Source organism: Diadema setosum, chromosome 10, assembly GCF_964275005.1.
Source record: "Diadema setosum chromosome 10, eeDiaSeto1, whole genome shotgun sequence".
Taxonomy (NCBI): Eukaryota; Metazoa; Echinodermata; class Echinoidea; order Diadematoida; family Diadematidae; genus Diadema; species Diadema setosum.
This window is the reverse complement of record NC_092694.1, coordinates 6,276,260-6,296,386: the sequence shown is the minus strand read 5'-3', so window position 1 is coordinate 6,296,386 and position 20,127 is coordinate 6,276,260. Positions and strand designations below refer to the sequence as shown.

Sequence of the window (20,127 nt, the reverse complement as noted above, 5' to 3'; positions counted from 1 at the left end):
GCTGAGTTCCGAATAATGACTGCAGTGAAATCGTGCAGCTTTACTCTCCGTTAATGCAGATTCGATCCAAGCGGGTCAATTCTTCTTGCAGAGTCTGCCTCTCCTGCAATTTCTTTTCAACGAAAAACACAAAATGAACCAAACCAAATAAACAGGATACAAGGAGCCATGCGACATTAATAAACACCATTGTTGCTGTCGTTGCTAATAATCTTGCGATGATATAGGGGCAGAAAAAGATAGGAGAGAGAGCGAGCTGAGAATTAAAAAAGAAAAAGCTGAGGAAGAAGATGACAGGCTTGAGAATTTATTGTACTTCGGCTTACAAAAGATTTTGCTTCAACATGAAGAACGTGATATCCAAGATAATTCATTGTACTTCAGCTAACAAAAGATTTTGCTTCAACATCATGACATGAAGAATATAGTGTATAACAACAAATAGAATGCACAAAGTGTATGGAATGATATCTTCTATTTATTATATTATAAGCACGTCAACATGATGGACAAAAAATGAGACAGTCTGGTATAAATTGCAAGTGAAATTCAGATGAATGGAGACCACTATTATGAGTCTGAAACATCGTCATCGAAAGTGCCTTACCTGTTGCAAAGTGTTCTGCAGGCGTTGAATAACGGCTTCTTTGTCGTCAAATATGGTATCGGTCCCCGTTGCCATGGGAACGTGATGTTGCTTTCGGTCACTCTGGGGTTGATTCAGTGCAACCAACTGATAAAGAGACAACAGAAAAATAAATTTTGCCACTGAAGATATAGTCGACATAATGCAAAATGCAATTCAAGAAGTATAAAGAAATTAACGTCGTTAATCAGCAACTGAACTACAAAACTGGACGATAAAAGCAAGCTATAAAATAAAGTATATTTTGCTGATGGATTGGACGCATTTCTTTTTAACCTAAGGTAGGGATAAAGTGTACGAATTTCTTAATAGGATAAGATGGCATTTGAAGGCCAATACGACTGCGTCTTGCAGTTTTCACCGAAATAATGGTATTAACTTTAAGTTGCATTTCTAATAATAACTTCGACCCCAAACAATAAATTAGACTATTATACTGTTATTAGTTCTTACGAAAAAAAAAAAAAATCTAGTTCAGTCTGATACACATCTGGTCTTTCAGAAGATCAAAAATTGACCTACGTCTCAATATCCACGCTAAGCGCGCATTGATACGATGTAATGCCTGACCTTGGGCACAAACACGAGACAGAGTACGATCGTCGTGGCGACCACTATAGCGCCCCCAGCGAACGAAAAGACGAAATCGATGTCTCCCAAACCGTAGTAAATGTAGGCAAAAGGAATTATGATGACGCAGGTGATAGAGACTGTGTACACTGACAAGGCGATGTATTTACCTTGGTAAAAACGAAAACACAAACCATGCGTATGATTATAAAATAGTAAGGAAAATAAACAACACAAAAGGTAATGAAATGATAGAAGAAGTGAAAGCAATGCGAACAAAAATCTCAGCATGAAATTATAGAATTGATGAAGACCAGAATTTCATTATCTCTGTATTATTTATTGTTACTAAAATGGTCAATTAATATGCATTTGCCATCCTTACAACAAGCATTATTACATCACTCTTTAATATTGTAATCACCTATACATGAGTTTCATCACTTAGTACATAATACTGTCATCATCATCAAAATTACGTTTTCATCGAATTCATAGTCGTGATAATGACATACATGCAATCAATCCGTGTATTTAAATGCACAGTAACTCACTATCATTGAGTTCCATGATGCGGATGTTCCTCACGGACCAGGCTAGAAATACGCCAAAAATAAGCAGTCCACCTTTGTACACCCCAAGAGCTCCCAAAAATGGAAACATGTGGTCTGACGTACAAGTGTTTAGCGTTGGCACCTTAAAAACCTCCTTTTCGGGCTCCGTCTCGTCAAACTAGAATACAAAGAGGAAATGCTGCAGTCGATAATGTTGATCGAAGTATCGTTTTTCTGCAAGTATAGCATAATTGCAAGTTATTATCATTAATCCATGCAGTTAGATGAGGGTAACAGTAGGTGTTATAAAGTTAAATGTAGCACAAATAAATTTAGATTAATGATAACTATTACGTCATTGTGATAGATCCTTTTGTAAATGCGGACACAAGAAACATTGGCTATTATCAAACTAACGTGCGATTTCAAAGGTTTGCGACAAAGTCTTTCTCGAAGTTGATAAAGTGATGTATTTGCATTTACATTATAATAGTATTGACACAAGTTATTGTCCATTCAAAAGGACATCTCCATTTCCATTTCAAAGTTTATAACTTTTTGCAAAATGATGTTTCTACACATTTTCCTCTTATTTTTGTAAGCATGCTGCAACATTCTCGATTCATCCAATAACGTTGTTAATTGTGTCGAAATACATGGCTGTAAGAATTTTCATTCAAGTCGGTCCTTTCTCCACAGAGACAGATATCCTCGTTTTTAATCTCTATTTTTTTTTTATTTATTGTCAATCTTCCAATATAGATCTCTATATCTATCAATTACTATTATTATATATCTAATCTGTTTGTCTATCTATCTTTTGAGCTGTCTATCTATATTATCTATTTCTTGGGAAACATAACATGATAATACACAACACAAAATCCCATTCTCTCTTTCTTCCTCTGCTTGTGAAACTGTCCGATCATTACGTACTATGGGCGTGTACGTTTCCGATTGCGTCGTCATCGGATCATAGATCATCCACAGCGCGAAGAAAGCGATGTCGATGACCACGAAGCAGGAGATCGCAATCAAGAGACGGGAGTCAGTTAGCCCTCTCTGAAGACACAAAACAGAAAAGTGAGGCTTCACGGGGAAGGGACCAAGGTCAAAGGTCACACTACTTTAGGGGTAAGGGATCGAAACCTCGCAAGCATTGTCATGGATCTAAGGAGTAATTAAATAATATGATTATGTAAAAAAACAAAACAAACAAACAAACAAACAAACATGACGAGATTAAGTTACCTGCATTCTACTAATAGTAACTGAGGCGTATATTTCATATTCATTTTACTTTTTTTTTACGTGAACAATAATTCTTTATTGATTTCGGTCAACTTAGAATTCTTTTTTTTTTTGAGATGTCATATTAATACTCATGCTTGCATACGTGGTTTAATGGAGTATGCGATGCCCTTTCGATATGTAAATTTCTGGTGCGAACCTCCCTGAGCTGGATCTTTCTTCTTTTTTTTTTCATCTGCAAGGCCTCCTGCTATATCATTTTAAAAGGCACCATATGAAACGTGCATGGCTAGATTAAATATAAACATTGTTTATACTGGAACATATCTAACAAACTATCCAACTGAATCATGGCGTCATCAATTTTAATGCAACTTTGGAACAGGATTTACTCATGAGTATTTTTCTTTTTATTGCAAACAACCAAACTTACCAGCACTTTCCTGGCTTTCATGGCGTTCGTGTAGATCTGATGAATACGGTACGTCTTCATGAAAAGGGCGCCAAATGTCAGGGAAAGTCCCACGCTTGCAACTAGTATAGCGCCCTCATAAAACATCACAAGAAAAATTGAACCATTAAACTGTTTCCGTCATGTTTCATTGCTCATTCAAAATAGAAGCATTAGAGAATCAATTTCACTGTATATCCACCAACAGTCAAGCATTTTACAATTTCAGTTAATGCTCTATTAACATGCTTTTAAGCATTTACCAGTCACAAAGGTAGCATTGTTTTCTAGTTGTTCATCTTGGTATCATTTCACAAAATACCCTACATAATGATCATCCTTTCAAAGAAAAATATAATATAAAAGTCGCTTATCCGACCGACTCTATGGAAAATGACGATAGCAATACATGGTTGCACTTCGTTGCTATTAGATGATTTTCAGACTTTTACATTTGAATAACTATAAATTATTTATACTGAGTACAGAGTTTCAGAATTTATGGTGATTGGGACGAGAAATAAGAATGCTTTCAAAATTCATAACAAATTGCAATGAACAAGGGTGATGTCATGGCAGCCTAACCATTAATGAACGAGCCGGGGCTCAAGGAAGCAAAACAAAGGAAGAAGGTATGCAAAGATTCTACACAGGTGAACTTCCTATGCAAGCGGTATTCTAATGGCATTACACTGCCACCTTTCTGAAATATGTGAGGCTCTATGTTATCAACACTGTTCAGTGGGATTTGTTTAAGATTTGTCAGACAGGTGTCAGAGCTGTAATGGACCCCGTTTACAGTGCGGGGCCGGGTTAGGGTTAGGGTTAGGGTTAGGCCTCAATTGCGCGGCCGAGCCTCGCAATTTTGTCCGTTTACACTGCTGGGCTCGGCCGCGCTTTTGATTCAAACCTTTCAATATTTTGTCGTAGTGGCGCTCTGCTTGTAAACAAACGCAATTTGGTATTGTCTGGTTTTCAGACCCTTTGCCAAATGAATTCCGTGGCGACGAAGTCGCCGTTCGGGCAAAGGCCTTTGCCGAAGGAAAAAAATCCTTTGCAGGACAAAACCACCTTAAACTATACTAGTTTTCGACGTTGAGGGGGTTAATATCCTGAATAGCGAAAGATACAGGCAGAGGGTTTGGAAGCCAGACTAAAATTGGCCGCACAATTGGCCGCGCATTTGGCCCAGTTTGCGTTTACACTAGGACCCCGTTTACAGTGCGAGGCTCGGCCGCGGCCGAGCCGCGGCCGAGCCCAGCCCCGCTTCAGTGTAAACGCGCAAAAGGCCAAATGCGAGGCCAAAATTGGCCTCGCATTTGGCCTCGCTCTGGAGGTGGTCTCGGCCGCGGCCGAGCCCGGCCTCTTCTTGGTGTAAACGCAAACTGGGCCAAATGCGCGGCCAATTGCGCGGCCAATTTTAGTCTGGCTTCCAAACCCTCTGCCTGTATCTTTCGCTATTCAGGATATCAACCCCCTCAACGTCGAAAACTAGTATAGTTTAAGGTGGTTTTGTCCTGCAAAGGATTTTTTCCTTCGGCAAAGGCCTTTGCCCGAACGGCGACGAACACGGAATTCATTTGGCAAAGGGTCTGAAAACCAGACAATACCAAATTGCGTTTGTTTATAAGCAGAGCGCCACTACGACAAAATATTGAAAGGTTTGAATCAAAAGCGCGGCCGAGCCCAGCAGTGTAAACGGACAAAATTGCGAGGCTCGGCCGCGCAATTGAGGCCGGACTGTAAACGGGGTCCAAGAAGAGGCCGGGCTCGGCCGCGGCCGAGACCACCTCCAGAGCGAGGCCAAATGCGAGGCCAATTTTGGCCTCGCATTTGGCCTTTTGCGCGTTTACACTGAAGCGGGGCTGGGCTCGGCCGCGGCTCGGCCGCGGCCGAGCCTCGCACTGTAAACGGGGTCCTAGTTTCTCTTCTCACGGGCCACAACAAATTCTACAAAATTTATACATGGAGCTTTCGATTTATGTTCTACATGATGTGTGTCTGGAAAGTTTTGGCTGTGCTATATAGACATTTACCTGACACTGAAAGTTGACGTAGACTGGACTTCCCTGGCTCCTTGCCTCCAGTGACGCGCTCAGCAAGAACGTGGAACAGTAGAGGAAGATTCCACCGACAGCAATCACATTATTTAGTACAGGACTCGAGATCTTCACGGCTCTGTTTTGTTCAAATGAAAAAAAAAGGTATCTTAAAAGTCACCTTCAAATTTTAGAGGCAACAAAAGAAATTAAGAGGAAAGGAAGTGGAAGAAAGTATTTCAGTCGGACAGCTCTTCTATTGAAAATGTTTACTTGGAAAGTGTTTTATTCTTTGTTGTTGTTGTTATTGTTGTTGTCTTTCTTACAGTTGTTCCTTGTGCAGGAAACTCCAATGTCCATACAAGACTTCGATGTATAACAGCCGTTAGCTGATTGTCTTTTTTTATCCTGTTTAAATATGTTCAAGTACATAATAATAAAATATAATAAATGAATGAATGAATGAATGAATGAATGAATGAATAATGAATGAATAAATAAATATATAGATATTTGTTTTCTTTTTAGAGTAATTTCTGCCTTTGTCCAGCCAACAGTCAAATTTTTATCTTGAATATCATTGCTGCTGCAAGTGAGCACAATATTTACAACGTTTTTTTTTTTTCTTTCTTAATCTAATCTGTGTCAAACTCTGCAGGAGGAGGGGATTTTACCTTTTGTTTCTATAAGTGATATTGATGGCCAGGAACACAACTGCCAGAACGATGCCACACGAAGCGAGGGCGAAGATAGTGGTGCGAGCTGCACCCGAAATCTTGATGTCGAGTCTTACTTCCGTTGGGCCGTCCACGGGGACAAAAGAACCTTAAAGAGGGTGGAATATTTACGTAGATGTTCTCATTTTATAGACTTTTTCACAAGTCTGTGTTGTGGGTTTGATTCAATTCATCATGAATTTATTATTTCAGGGGGAGGAAAAGTGTCTGGAGAAAACTTCTCGATGTCAAAATCAAAATTAAAACAAAAATGAGGGGAAAAGTATCCGAAGGGCTACCCGTAAATAGTCTAGAGAGGGCGCCGTGTCACTTTACCGCATGTCATCCTCAAAATCGAAATCCTTGCACTATTATGCCCTGCGTTTCTTGTGTATTTTTTTTTCAAACGTTGACATTGTATTGACTGTGTATGTATGTATCTAGCCCAATAGATTCTCTCCCCATTTTTTCCAGGTATATCACGTTTTACAGTTTTCCCGTGTACAATGTGAATTAGACTGGAGTGTTATGAAACGATAATTCACATAGTGTTATTGGGATACTAATGATCAACAATTATGCTGTACATAATTTCGTTTGATTCATTCAGTCTTATTCAAAAGTACAAAAATTTGCCCATATCATAATCTCAGCCGAAATGACATGCATGTTGCCGTGTTGCACTTCACACACATCAATTAATGTTCATGTTCTTGTGGCGCACTATCTGAATCAGAACTGATAGTCCATTTTGTTTTATCTTTGTTGTTTTTTTTTTGTTATCATATTATACACCTTCTGCATAAAGACATCTCAACCGCAGATAAGAGATCTGTGTGTGATATTATACTGAGTCCACAGCTTATATTTTCTGTCAGTGTTAAAATGATGTCCGAGATGTCTTACAATGTTCATAATTTAAATTTCATGTAAGTATTCACTTTGAATTAGCTTCGGGAAATATACGCCTTCCAAGCAATGCTTCTATTATGTTGCTCCTTACATTCTGCACTTATTTTATTTGTTGTATTCGACCATTTTGCACATTCAGTTTATTGATACATTCATTATTTACTTGTAACAAAAGAAAACATACGAAACAAAAACAAAAATCTCACCTTTCCACCGGAAGTTGTTTTTCCATCGAATTCTGTCTGTCTTCCGGTCATACACAAATATTTGCTGTACAATTCCATCTGCGTAGATGCATCATATAATATAAAAACCTTTACCACGATGATATCATGCTATCATCCTCTTGACGGAATTAATATACATATTAAGGAATTTTCAGCAAAACCTTTCTTATTTCAACCCTAATAAGATGGCATTTCGATTGCTTCCATTTCACTGAAACATTACAAAACATTCGCAAAATCAAAAATGAAAACACAGTCACGCACAGGACACAACAAATAACAAGATACTTTTTCATATCAAATTGCTGGCATTCATGCTTCTTTATGATTATTTTTCACCCGATTCATGAGAGAATCTTTGGTTGATCTGTGGCAAAATGATGTTTCATAGAATTGTCCATTTCTCCGAAGGTTGTGGCACATTCAAAGATATAATAATAGTTACTACAAAAAATAGAGAAATTTCCTGGGCACACTGTTTACCTTGATTTTGCTGTATCACAGCATCGCTCTCTCTACTGCCGAATGAATCAAATGCTCCTTGTCCCTATAATAGATTTTAACAATCAGTCAAGTCATCTTTAAAAGTTCAGCATCTTCCTGTACGCAGATCTGAAATAGTCACACACCCATCTCATCCAAATAACACTTTCTGTCAAAAAAAAAGTCCAGATCTTTACATGTAAGGAAAAACAAGATCTGCAAAATACAACAATAACATAATAAATGATCTCACTACCATTAAAAGGACGAGTCAAAACTAGATATTGGAAATAAAAGACACCAAATGGAACAAGGTCACCCTGATAGCAATAATTGGTATTGGTTCTAAATACGTTAAGCCTGCTTTGAGAAGATTGTTTTATTATGATTTAATTGCAAGACGAGTCAGCCTCATTTTTGTCATAATTTATTGAGATATATGCAATGGCACCAGCTAAAAACAAAAAAGAATAAAAACACGAGTTTTTTTAAATCATAATTGAAGAATATTCATTGATGTGCAACATGTGAGGCATCATTGGAGATGTGTTATTTTGCTCTATATCTGATGATGGACTTATAGTGAAATTATTGAAAATGGCGCTTAACCCATTTTGCGACGGAACTCTAATTGCCTATCATTGACAACATAATTGTAGGATGTACCGACTAAAAGGTCGAAATACATTATAAGATCCAATAAAAAGAGTTGAGGCTTACAGACGTCTGTGGAAAGATAGCTGCTCACCGTCAGACCAACAAATCGTGTTTTCTTGGTCTCCTCCACCATGATGTCTGCCAGGATCTTGTTGTCGTAAGTGAAGTCAGCCAATGAGAGGCCAGGATACTGAGAGGAGATCACGTGACTAGAAGCGTTCAGGGCGAGGGCTATGGTCATGATCTGAGCAAAGACAACATGCAGGGCACGTTCCAATGAATAAACAAACAAACTAATAAAGCACAATGATGACGTTCAATATGCAATTGCTTTCAAAGTCTCGGGTCAAACTCTCTTCAAACTGAATTTACTGGACGTGTAGTATAGTGATAGATCAAACATGTATGCCAATCACCTGTTACACGTCCTTTCTAATAATTATTTGGGCTGAGGAGATTCTTTTGACCGTGACAGCTATTCTTTTCTTTGATGATCCTGCTCTATTTTCATTATCATGTATTGGTACAGCAAATAGTTGTGGGAATGACTGATTTTTGCTCATGTTATTGTCGTCACAATCACACTTTTGTTATCTAAGCAATTGTTGTTGTCACGTTGATTCTAATCACTGCAACAAATGGAATTCCAACATTGATTACCGACTGCGCACGAACGCCTTGGGTTCTTACCCTGTTTGTTGCTCAAAGACAGCATCATTGATATTCACAGGTGTGTTTCAGTCAAAAAGTAAAATGAATATGAGCCTCCTCATTCTTTCCATAGGCGTCTTTTCTCATCCCACCACCCAGTTAACTTGGATGGAGCTGCAATAATTGTTTTTTTGAAATGCCTACCTGATCGTACCCATACGAATCGCACGCTCCAGCCATGACGAGTTCATTCTGGAGGTGGCGATAGAATTCCAAACGATCGCTGTCAGGGTACTAATAGAGAGGGAGAAAGGGCGGGAAAAGGACACCTCGTTACTGCGAAAGCATAGGGCGGTGTGGATGGGGGTGGTGGTGGGATTGCTATAGCTTATTGGTGAGGCGCACGTTAGGGATACACAACTGTACACTTTGCTTTTTATTCATATTCTCATTGCATGTATCTTGTTTTGTATCTGTAAAATCACGACATAAATTTGTAGGTAACTAACGTATGCATGGACTGAATTGCTGCAAAGATAACGAGAATAAATATCAAAGCTATCATTATTATCATTTTTATATCAATTACTATTATATAACTCATATATAGATTCCTCTCATCTGATTGGTTAAAAGTGGAGTCATGAAAATAGCTGTACCCCATTTTTGATCAAAATGACGTCATGATTTACTGTGCCCGGGGCATAGAATCAACTGTGCCCTGTAAATAGGTTTGGAGACAGTCGCAACCCCGTGCACATACCAATGATACGACCGCCGCGCTGTCGATCAGCGTTGATTACGAGTCCTTGTTTAATTCAGGTAACCCTTTAACCAATCAGATAAGAAGAATCTATATTTTCGGTATATAAAACAAATAATGACAGCTTGAAATTCGGGGCACAGTTGAAATTATGTAGGCCCTCGGTGATGTGAAAACTATAACTATGCCCTCAGCTTCGCTTCGGGCATAGTTATGGTTTTGACATCACCATGGGCCCATAATTTTCACTGTGCCCCTCATAGCAGTCATTATTTGTATATTATATACTTTTTGATCAGTATATATAATAGCAATCCTCCCATTATTATCAATATCATTTTTTACCTTCCATTACTACTGTCTTTTTCATCACTGAAACTATTATCATTACTATATTTACAAGAGCTCGTAGTATTATTGATACGAAGGATAATATATCGTTCTCAACAAACAGAGGACGTTATCAGTTCATACAGTCAGAATGAAAAAAAAGGCGGGAGCTATACTCTTGTGAAGTATATGATTATAAATTTAAAACGTGTTTTTAGCCTCTGTCGTTATCGGAAGAACTATCATTATTTTTCTCTTGTCGTCATGTGTCTTCCATATAAAGGGTTTGTTTGCAAAAACCGATAAGTCCATGTTTGAAGATTTTGAAGTGCGATCTCTGTCATAAAGTTCAAAATAATACCTTTTAAGTGATATATTGGTCACTACATATAATGGTATATTTTTAAAGTTATGGTCAAAAGAAGCAAAAATGTTCTTATTATTCTCATTATTTTTCTTGACCTTTAATCGCAAATATCTCCATTTGACAAATATGGACTTATCGGTTTTTGCAAACAAACTCTTCAATAAATTATTACTGTCTTCTTTGGAGATGCATTCGCCAACGAATAAAGTTTTTTGTTTGCAACTGATTGACAAATTGCCCTACATCGACGTAAATAAGCACTGAATTGATCAGTGTCTTAGTAGTAGCCATGATAAAAAATCATGGGCGTACATACTCGAGCAGGATTCGAACCTACGACCTCCTGATCACCGGACAGGCGTCATCTCCACTAGACCACCGAGCTTTCGCCCGACAGCAAGTGTTGGTTCTAATCCTTATAGCATGCAGCGGGTACTGCTTTGTTATTCAAATTCATGAAATTCTTCCGTCGAGATGTTTTCATTGCAACTGATTGACAAATTGCCCTACATCGACGTAAATAAGCACTGAATTGATCAGTGTCTTAGTAGTAGCCATGATAAAAAATCATGGGCGTACATACTCGAGCAGGATTCGAACCTACGACCTCCTGATCACCGGACAGGCGTCATCTCCACTAGACCACCGAGCTTTCGCCCGACAGCAAGTGTTGGTTCTAATCCTTATAGCATGCAGCGGGTACTGCTTTGTTATTCAAATTCATGAAATTCTTCCGTCGAGATGTTTTCATTGCAACTGATTGACAAATTGCCCTACATCGACGTAAATAAGCACTGAATTGATCAGTGTCTTAGTAGTAGCCATGATAAAAAATCATGGGCGTACATACTCGAGCAGGATTCGAACCTACGACCTCCTGATCACCGGACAGGCGTCATCTCCACTAGACCACCGAGCTTTCGCCCGACAGCAAGTGTTGGTTCTAATCCTTATAGCATGCAGCGGGTACTGCTTTGTTATTCAAATTCATGAAATTCTTCCGTCGAGATGTTTTCATTGCAACTGATTGACAAATTGCCCTACATCGACGTAAATAAGCACTGAATTGATCAGTGTCTTAGTAGTAGCCATGATAAAAAATCATGGGCGTACATACTCGAGCAGGATTCGAACCTACGACCTCCTGATCACCGGACAGGCGTCATCTCCACTAGACCACCGAGCTTTCGCCCGACAGCAAGTGTTGGTTCTAATCCTTATAGCATGCAGCGGGTACTGCTTTGTTATTCAAATTCATGAAATTCTTCCGTCGAGATGTTTTCATTGCAACTGATTGACAAATTGCCCTACATCGACGTAAATAAGCACTGAATTGATCAGTGTCTTAGTAGTAGCCATGATAAAAAATCATGGGCGTACATACTCGAGCAGGATTCGAACCTACGACCTCCTGATCACCGGACAGGCGTCATCTCCACTAGACCACCGAGCTTTCGCCCGACAGCAAGTGTTGGTTCTAATCCTTATAGCATGCAGCGGGTACTGCTTTGTTATTCAAATTCATGAAATTCTTCCGTCGAGATGTTTTCATTGCAACTGATTGACAAATTGCCCTACATCGACGTAAATAAGCACTGAATTGATCAGTGTCTTAGTAGTAGCCATGATAAAAAATCATGGGCGTACATACTCGAGCAGGATTCGAACCTACGACCTCCTGATCACCGGACAGGCGTCATCTCCACTAGACCACCGAGCTTTCGCCCGACAGCAAGTGTTGGTTCTAATCCTTATAGCATGCTGCTCGAGTATGTACGCCCATGATTTTTTATCATGGCTACTACTAAGACACTGATCAATTCAGTGCTTATTTACGTCGATGTAGGGCAATTTGTCAATCAGTTGCAATGAAAACATCTCGACGGAAGAATTTCATGAATTTGAATAAGTTTTTTGTTGTTGTTGTTGTAATCATATCTCCAATGGTAAACAAAAACAAAGAGCATGGTAACATGATACCAGGTTTTACATCTAAGTAATGGGTGTTTTCAGGACATATTAATGCCACCATTAACGCGCAATCAACATAATAAATGTCCCTCCGACTGACTTACCACTCCATTGAAATTAATTGTAGACAAATCTTCCTGCACCTCAAAGCCGCGCATGCTCAGATATCCATCTACCGCTTCGAATACTTGTTGCACGGAGCAGAACAAATCTTCACCCCTGTCCAAGATCGCGTTGGTCTCCGTGCGCCACCAGTGGGCGTGGTACCATCCCATCAGCACCCACACGTACTTGGGACCGTAGAGTTTCTGGCGGTACACCTATTCGGACCACATGATTTATCCGACATTTCATTCTTAAACAGAAAATATGGTATTTTTATATGACAAAGCTAACATCACAAACTATCGAGATTGGCGGAGAAAAAAAAAATCAAACAACGGACAGTAAACAACAACGAGTCACGATTGCGCAAGTAAACAGAGAATATCGTCATGGCAATAAAATAATCCAATAACGTAAACCTTAATTTTGCAAAGTCTCGCCGTATCTGCCACTAATCATTTTGTGAACTAGGAAATCAAATCTCAGCTTGTGTCTTTTAAAGGTACTGTTTAACATTGGGAGCAAAGATTTAAAGAATGTTTAAGATATCATATTTTATGCATATGTGTAGGTCAGTTGTATGACAAAACATCCTACCATACAAAAATGCTGTAATAAAGCGTAAAATATATCACTTTTTTTCTCAATAAACCATAACTGTAGACAGTTTAGCATAGGAACATTTTATTATAACTATTGTTCACATATATTTTAACAATACTTAACATTGATTATACTGATTTAGATTTTTACATTGGTTGTTTCTGTCCCCAACTCACATTGTAGAACTATTTTAAAGCACTAAAGCTGGGTTTTTGTTTCACCTACAAGTGATAAATTATGCCTTTAAAAGAAAATGAACGTCCTTAAAATAACAGTGCAATTTACCTCGCAAAAGACTTTCGCAGCCATGTCTGTGTACACACTGAGGAAAATGATTCGCGCATCGTGTCGCTGAGATAAGGAAAAGATTCAAACTATGTTGTTATAAAACACAATTATAACAATTATATGAACAAGGCACACGTACAAGATGATTATAAGACTATTTTCCAGTTCGAAATTGAGTTTCAAAGCAATTCAATTTTTTATAGCAGATTTCTCTAAACGAAAATATAAATCACAAAAAAGAAAATGATATTGAAATATGTCCTCAAGATAGTTCGAGATAGGGTGACTTCACTGTAGGCCTAATAGTAAAATGTAAACGCTGAGGGCAGCCTCGCGAAAATGAATAAATTGATGAGCAATGTTACTGTCAGTGCAGCCTTTCCGGAAGTTAATAGTAATTGTCACTTTATATTATGTAGGAAGATGATTTTTCGAATTCAATGTGTCACGCACATACATTCAGCTTTAGTGATGAAGGATTAATATGAATATTTGGGAGATGCATAAGCTCCATTAGATTAAGCATAAAACAAAACAAAACAAATGAATATATCATTATTTCTTTTATTTCCTTCAGAAGGGAGAATTTTGCTGCATAAATAGCTCTCACATCACATACCAGAATATGAACAAATGCCGCCTAACAAAAGACATGAAACAGACCGATGCTATTGATGCGAGTCTGTGATACTTTGCTGTTTTTCCGGAGAAAGAGAAGTAGAAATTGACGGAGAGAGGGGGCACAGAACACAGCGCAGATGAAATAATAATATATTCTTAAGGTTCTATTCATTTAGAATTATGGCATGATGAAACTATAAAAAAAAGAAAAAAACTGTCGATATTTTTGCCCTCCATATTTACATCGTGCAGTACATAATCCAAATGTTTTGATTTTCTTCCAGTGGATTTTTGTTTCTCAGAATATATAAGTGCGTCTGTATATGCCTCTACTTTTGTTGATCACAGACATGAGCATATAAATACTGTTATTTTAGTGTACGACATGTATTCAAAAGCATGCCCTATTTCAATCATTGCTTTTTATATTCTATTGAAAAAAAAAAACAAACAACCCGATGAAAGTAAAGTTTGACCTCGAACTGAATCACACAATCATTCTCATAAGGGTTGAATATATTTTAAGGCTATGAAAAGAAGAATGAAGTTTGTTTGTTTGTTTGTTCGTTTGTTGTTGATTTCTGTTTTTATTTTGTTTTGTTTTTTTTCTGGGAAAGGAAAACGCGTCTTGCATTAAGATGCTGTCAGTAGGACCTACATATAATAAGTACTGTAAATTGAAATCTTTGACTTTCGTCGTCCCCTAATCGGTCATGTATTTCTACTCTTTTTCAATTTCTTTCCCTGCAAATAAATGATTCTATGGTTTCTTTGAGAGTACAATAAAAAGCTCTTACAGAGCACAATAACATTCCGCAGTCCATAAGAGCCAATCAATATCGGGTAGGCATTTGATGTTATAACTGCAAACTAACCAGTTGATATCAAGGGCTTGCTCTGGCAAGAAATCAATATTTTGCATTAACGTGACATTTTTTTTTTTTCAATTGCATTCCTCAAGATCCGGATATTTCCCAGCGATTTTTTTTTCTCTCTATTTTGCTCTTCTAGACTGCCTCTACCTTGATGTTTCTTCCGGCTCATAGATTGCTCAATTGAAAGCTTTTACTTCGAGCGAAGAGTTCATATTCATATAACTTTTTATATAACGTTTCATGTTTTATTTCTTATTAAGTTATTTATTTTATTTTATTTTTTGTGTCGAAGGGAAAGACGGGGGTAACGATCTGACATCAAGTGCAATCAAATAAAAGTGAGGCAGCAAAATATTTTTCAATATTAAAAAAAAAAAAAGGCATTGGTGAAGACGAAGTTTGGCATTTCACTTGTGTATAAAGCAAGGCTGACTTTGGATTTGCAGCATTACTAGTGGATTTCACTTCAAGAGGACAAAAAAAAAAAGATGTACCACAAGATCATAGTGTGAATACTGCAGTCATAAATACATAGATGTGTATCTCTCTGTGTGTGTCTGTGTCTGTGTGTGTGTGTGTGTGTGTGTGTGTGTGTGTGTGTGAATAAAAATACCTTCAAGCTCTCAATATTCACGCGCGGGTCATCGTTGACTGTTTCCACGGCAACGGCATTCAACCCTTCAGCCTGCATCATCGTTGCCAACTCGATCATCTCCTGGAGCAAAATAAGAGAAAAGTAGGATGGGGCATGGCAAACATCTTCCAATACTATAATATCAGTACTTTCGATGATACCGTGGATAATAGGCATTTAAATTTTGAAAACATATTTGCCTCTTGTTGACATCTGGGCACCATTTCATGAAAACTGTCAGCCCTGACAAGTTGTCAGTCTCTGACAATTTCAGTTTTGATTGGTTAGGAAGCACTAGTAACTGACTGTTACTATGGCAATTGTCATGAAACGGTGCCGAGGTCGGAATCTCGAAACATTTTTGTTTAGTGTCGCAGAACAGCAGTAGAACATGAACAGGAACATATTCTTCTGGAATAAATCTATCTTTTTCTTTTTTTTAATGCCCGATACTTCATCAAATTGGATTTGAAGGTGTTTGTTGCATTCTTGCAGGACATGGCTGAATGTACGTGTGACTAACCAATACTTTGTGTGTTTAATATGTGAACTCCAAGAGTCGACGCATATCTATTCCCCGAGCTCCCCCCCCCCCCAAAAAAAAAACAACAACACAACAACAACAACAACGGCAACAACAAAACAAAACCACCAACCAACGGACCAATAGATGCGATGATGTACGAGCAGGTAGATAACACAAGATTATGAATGACAGCACGAAAGCTTTTAGGCCATTACGAATAAGAATGTGGAATATGACAGAACAAACTAAATAATGCTTATAAGCCATGCTAGTCGGTTTCTTGTTGAATGCTTTCATAAATTTGATGACAAAGAACAAAATCCTTGAAGTAACATAAGTTATTCAAGAATTGAAGATATTCAAGTTTTGCTTATTTTACCTGAGAATAACAAAAACCGGAAAAGAGAAAAAATGAGGTAAGATTTACCATGTTTAACTTACTTGGTAGGAAGCACCCATTAAATTTCGGGTTGAAGAAAAAGAATATAGACATGTCAAACTGAATCTTGATATGACTGAAAACCAGATGAAGAGACAATGTTGTTATTTACAAGTAGCTGATGACATGGTTCCGTTGCCATATACCTTTTTGACAATAAAGATTTTAATCAGCTTTGGAAAATGAGGAGACGGTTTTATACCCAGGGGTCGGGAGTCATCCGCAGTCACATCGTGGAATGACCGCACTACGAGAAATCTACGCTAAAAGTCTTGCAACGATACGTACGAGTTATTTCACGATTGTATCATTATGAATGTAGTGGGTAAAGCATTTGGTTCAATGATACGTACACGTCGTGCCATGCAGCACTCGAATCTGGAATCTCTTCTTTAATCGTCCAAAAGTTTATCCACGATACTACTATTACCACTAAACTCTCAGTAACTGTGATGATTAATGGTCTTTTTCAACGGAAATGAAATGATTGCCATTAAAAAAAAGGTAAAGCATGATCAAATCGATAAAACAACACCAAAATAATAAAAAATTTTACGTATATAAGCACAAGTACAATCATCTTTCACATGGGCGTGTGGGAAGTCCATATTAATGCATATATTATCAAATTCGTTGTATTGAAATATTCAAATGATTTGAAGGAAGGACCTGTTTTTGGTTTGTGTGTGTGTGTGTGTTTTGTTTTGTTGTTGTTGTTGTTGTTGTTTTTCGGGGGTGCTATGTAGTCTTGTGGTGTGATTGGTTCAGCAATTTATCGTCTAGCCACTGAATACGGAGCCAAAATGAAGGGGAAAATATTTCCTTGACTTTAGTGCCATAAACTCTGAACAATAGATACTTCTTCAAAGATAAACACTTTGCTATTGACAGAAGAGAATTAATGGTAGACTTATTCACTGTATTTCATTACTCACTAAAACCACCGACTGATGAACGAGAAAGAAAACTCAAGTCTATTCATACATACGTCTCTAAAAAGGTTGACGTCTTGGTAGACGATGGCAGCCCTCTTCCAATCCATGGCCTTCAGGAGGGCCACCCTGGCTGGGTTGAAGACCGAGTTGGCCGGGTAGATCTGCACCGTGTAGGGGTAACGTTCCACCAGCTTGTCGTCTGCTTGAAACTGAGCTATTCCAACCTGTCGAACAGATAAAGTGACCAAACTTCATCCATCTATATTCTGGCTAAAATCCTTGACCTACAATAGTGTCGATGTGTTTTTCCTGTTTACAGAAAGTAACAATGTTAGCAGTAGTGTTGTTGAAGGTATTGTTTACCATCGGTGCAGTGATTTAGAAGTGTACGAGTTATCACGTTTGATGCATATGTGTAGGTCAGTTGTACCATAAATCATCGTACCATATGTTCAATGTTACATAACATTGATCATACTGATTAACATTTTTACATTGGTAACGTGTTGTTGTTTCAATCCCTTACTCACATTTTAGAACTATTTTGAAGCACTAAAGCTGGGTTCTTGTTCCATCTACAAAAGATGAATAATGCTTTTAAAGATTGACTTTAAAATAAAGAAAGCGAAATAGTGTAGGCCTATTTCTTAACGCCGCAACGGTATTGAAACATAATTGATGTCTCTGAAGATCCATAACTCCTTTACAAGACAAAATGATGACTTCGTGAATTTGTGAACATCATAATTACTTATTTCTTAACCCTATTCCACTTTTTTTTTATCCATCACCTGTACGAGATGGTACTGAGCCGCCACCCGGTTGATCACCTCCCCCACGCTGGAGTAGGTCGGCCCCCAAGCCATCACCACTTGGGGAGAATTATAGATGACGTCATAAAGATATCGGAGAGCAGGGCCTGGCCGAGCCTATGCACAAAATTATTTATCGTTAATTTGTTATACATGAATATATTTGTTTCTGTTGAATAAGATTAACAGGGGTTATGAAAGCACAGGACTATCCCAAAAAGCTTGTGAAACAATCAGGTCCCGTTTGTGAGTTAGCCACGACTAAAGCAAGTATAAGATCCCACTTCATTCATGAATTGCAAAGAGGAGGGTGCTAACCCGGTGAAGTGGTCCCCCTACCTATATCCAGTCAAGAAAATATTGTTCGCCCAGGACTGGTGACAAGCATAGTCAACAAACGGTATCAACCAGGCACATTGTGCTATACACACGCTTGAATGAATATATTCATGTTCCTGTTTTTTGACACTTTAGAATTATATATGTTTTATTGTGTTGAAAATGAAATGTAGAAATTAAACTTAACTGAAAATAAAAATTTTAAGACAAGAAAAATGACCTCATGATACTAAAACAGATTAATGTAACTTATTGATACATTATTATTCTAACATAATCCGATGATTAAGTTACATATTGATGAAACTTATGTTGTTGAATACTCGGAATCAAAACTAAAAGTTTAACTGAATTGTTACCACGCCACGACGACTTATGAGCATACCTGAGTCCAATTCCAAATGATTCGCAGCTCGTAGTCGTTCAGGAGGTTTGGCTCGGCGTTCACGTGGTCGACGGCAATAAGAACGGTACAAACCAGCTTGTCGAAGTAGACTTCGCTGTAGGGTAGGAAGCCAGCGATGTAGAGCGGGATCTTCACCTTCGGCTGCCCCGTTTCTTCCCCTTCGTCAGTGGGCTCGATCGACGATGGCTCGGCGGACCATCGAGCTGCGTCAGGCCAGAGGTCCTTGTACATAGTGCAATTTCGCCATCGCTCCAACGTGGTCGAAGCGGTAGTCGAAGTCGGTGTCGAAGCAGCATTGATCTGTCCAGTGCAAGTGACGACAAGGAGAAGGGCGATCTCGCAGATGAGTAGATGTCCCAGCATAGCTCTGGCTGACAGACGATCGTTTCAGTTATAAAAAATGATAGAGTTTGAAATTTAATCATTGTTAGATAAACTATGGTGAATTAATATTTCACCAACTTTCATTTTGTGCAGACGAACAAGATATCTGTCTTCTTCTTCTTCTTCTTCATTTTTTTTTGTCTCTCTGCATGGACCGCATGTTGTTGAAGTAATCTACAAAAAGAGATGAAATCATATTCTAAAACCTAATCGTCGTGGTGTAACAACCAATGCATCTTGCTCATACAATTTATTTCGTACCCTTTTCACTCTTAACACTGTGATCAAGATATGAATCATTCAGCTACCGCGAGTGATGCACTGCACCTAAACTCTTACTAAATCTGCAAAGCTTTTCCCGCTTTCTCCATGCACTTAAATTTTGAAACAGTGATTCCACCAATTGGGGTTTTCCACATACTGAATTCTTAACTGTGAATTCCCGTCGTCGTCGTCATGATTTGATTTATTCTCCTTATGGCATTGCTTTGCTGTTGCATTGATTTTCAACCACTTTTTAAATATCATACTCAAGTGGAAGTTTATTCCAAATATCGGGACCAGCATGTCTT

General features: G+C 38.3%; 1 protein-coding gene across 1 annotated transcript; it reads right to left on the bottom strand.

Moving 5' to 3' along the window:
* On the bottom strand, positions 1-19,534 carry LOC140234446 (gamma-aminobutyric acid type B receptor subunit 1-like). The gene is made up of 18 exons (XM_072314492.1): positions 19,151-19,534; positions 18,406-18,543; positions 17,668-17,838; positions 15,694-15,795; positions 13,582-13,647; positions 12,693-12,908; positions 9,362-9,451; positions 8,598-8,750; positions 7,850-7,913; positions 7,346-7,423; positions 6,186-6,336; positions 5,509-5,650; positions 3,455-3,568; positions 2,707-2,832; positions 1,771-1,948; positions 1,217-1,386; positions 608-733; positions 1-112 (listed from the first exon to the last, which is right to left on the bottom strand). Exons 1-18 carry the CDS (start codon positions 19,532-19,534, stop codon positions 41-43), a joined length of 2,541 nt encoding a protein of 846 aa, XP_072170593.1. The 3' UTR covers positions 1-40.
* Between the last annotated feature and the right edge of the window lie 593 nt (positions 19,535-20,127).

Bases quoted from the DNA above. Each gene is read 5' to 3' on its own strand.
- LOC140234446 (XM_072314492.1), bottom strand. From the start codon at position 19,534: ATGCTGGGACATCTACTCATCTGCGAGATCGCCCTTCTCCTTGTCGTC. The intron at 18,544-19,150 runs GTATGCTCATAA...TTTTGTGCATAG, and splicing joins TCATTTGGAATTGGACTCAG to GCTCGGCCAGGCCCTGCTCT. The intron at 7,914-8,597 runs GTGAGCAGCTAT...AATCTATTATAG, and splicing joins CACGATTTGTTGGTCTGACG to GGACAAGGAGCATTTGATTC.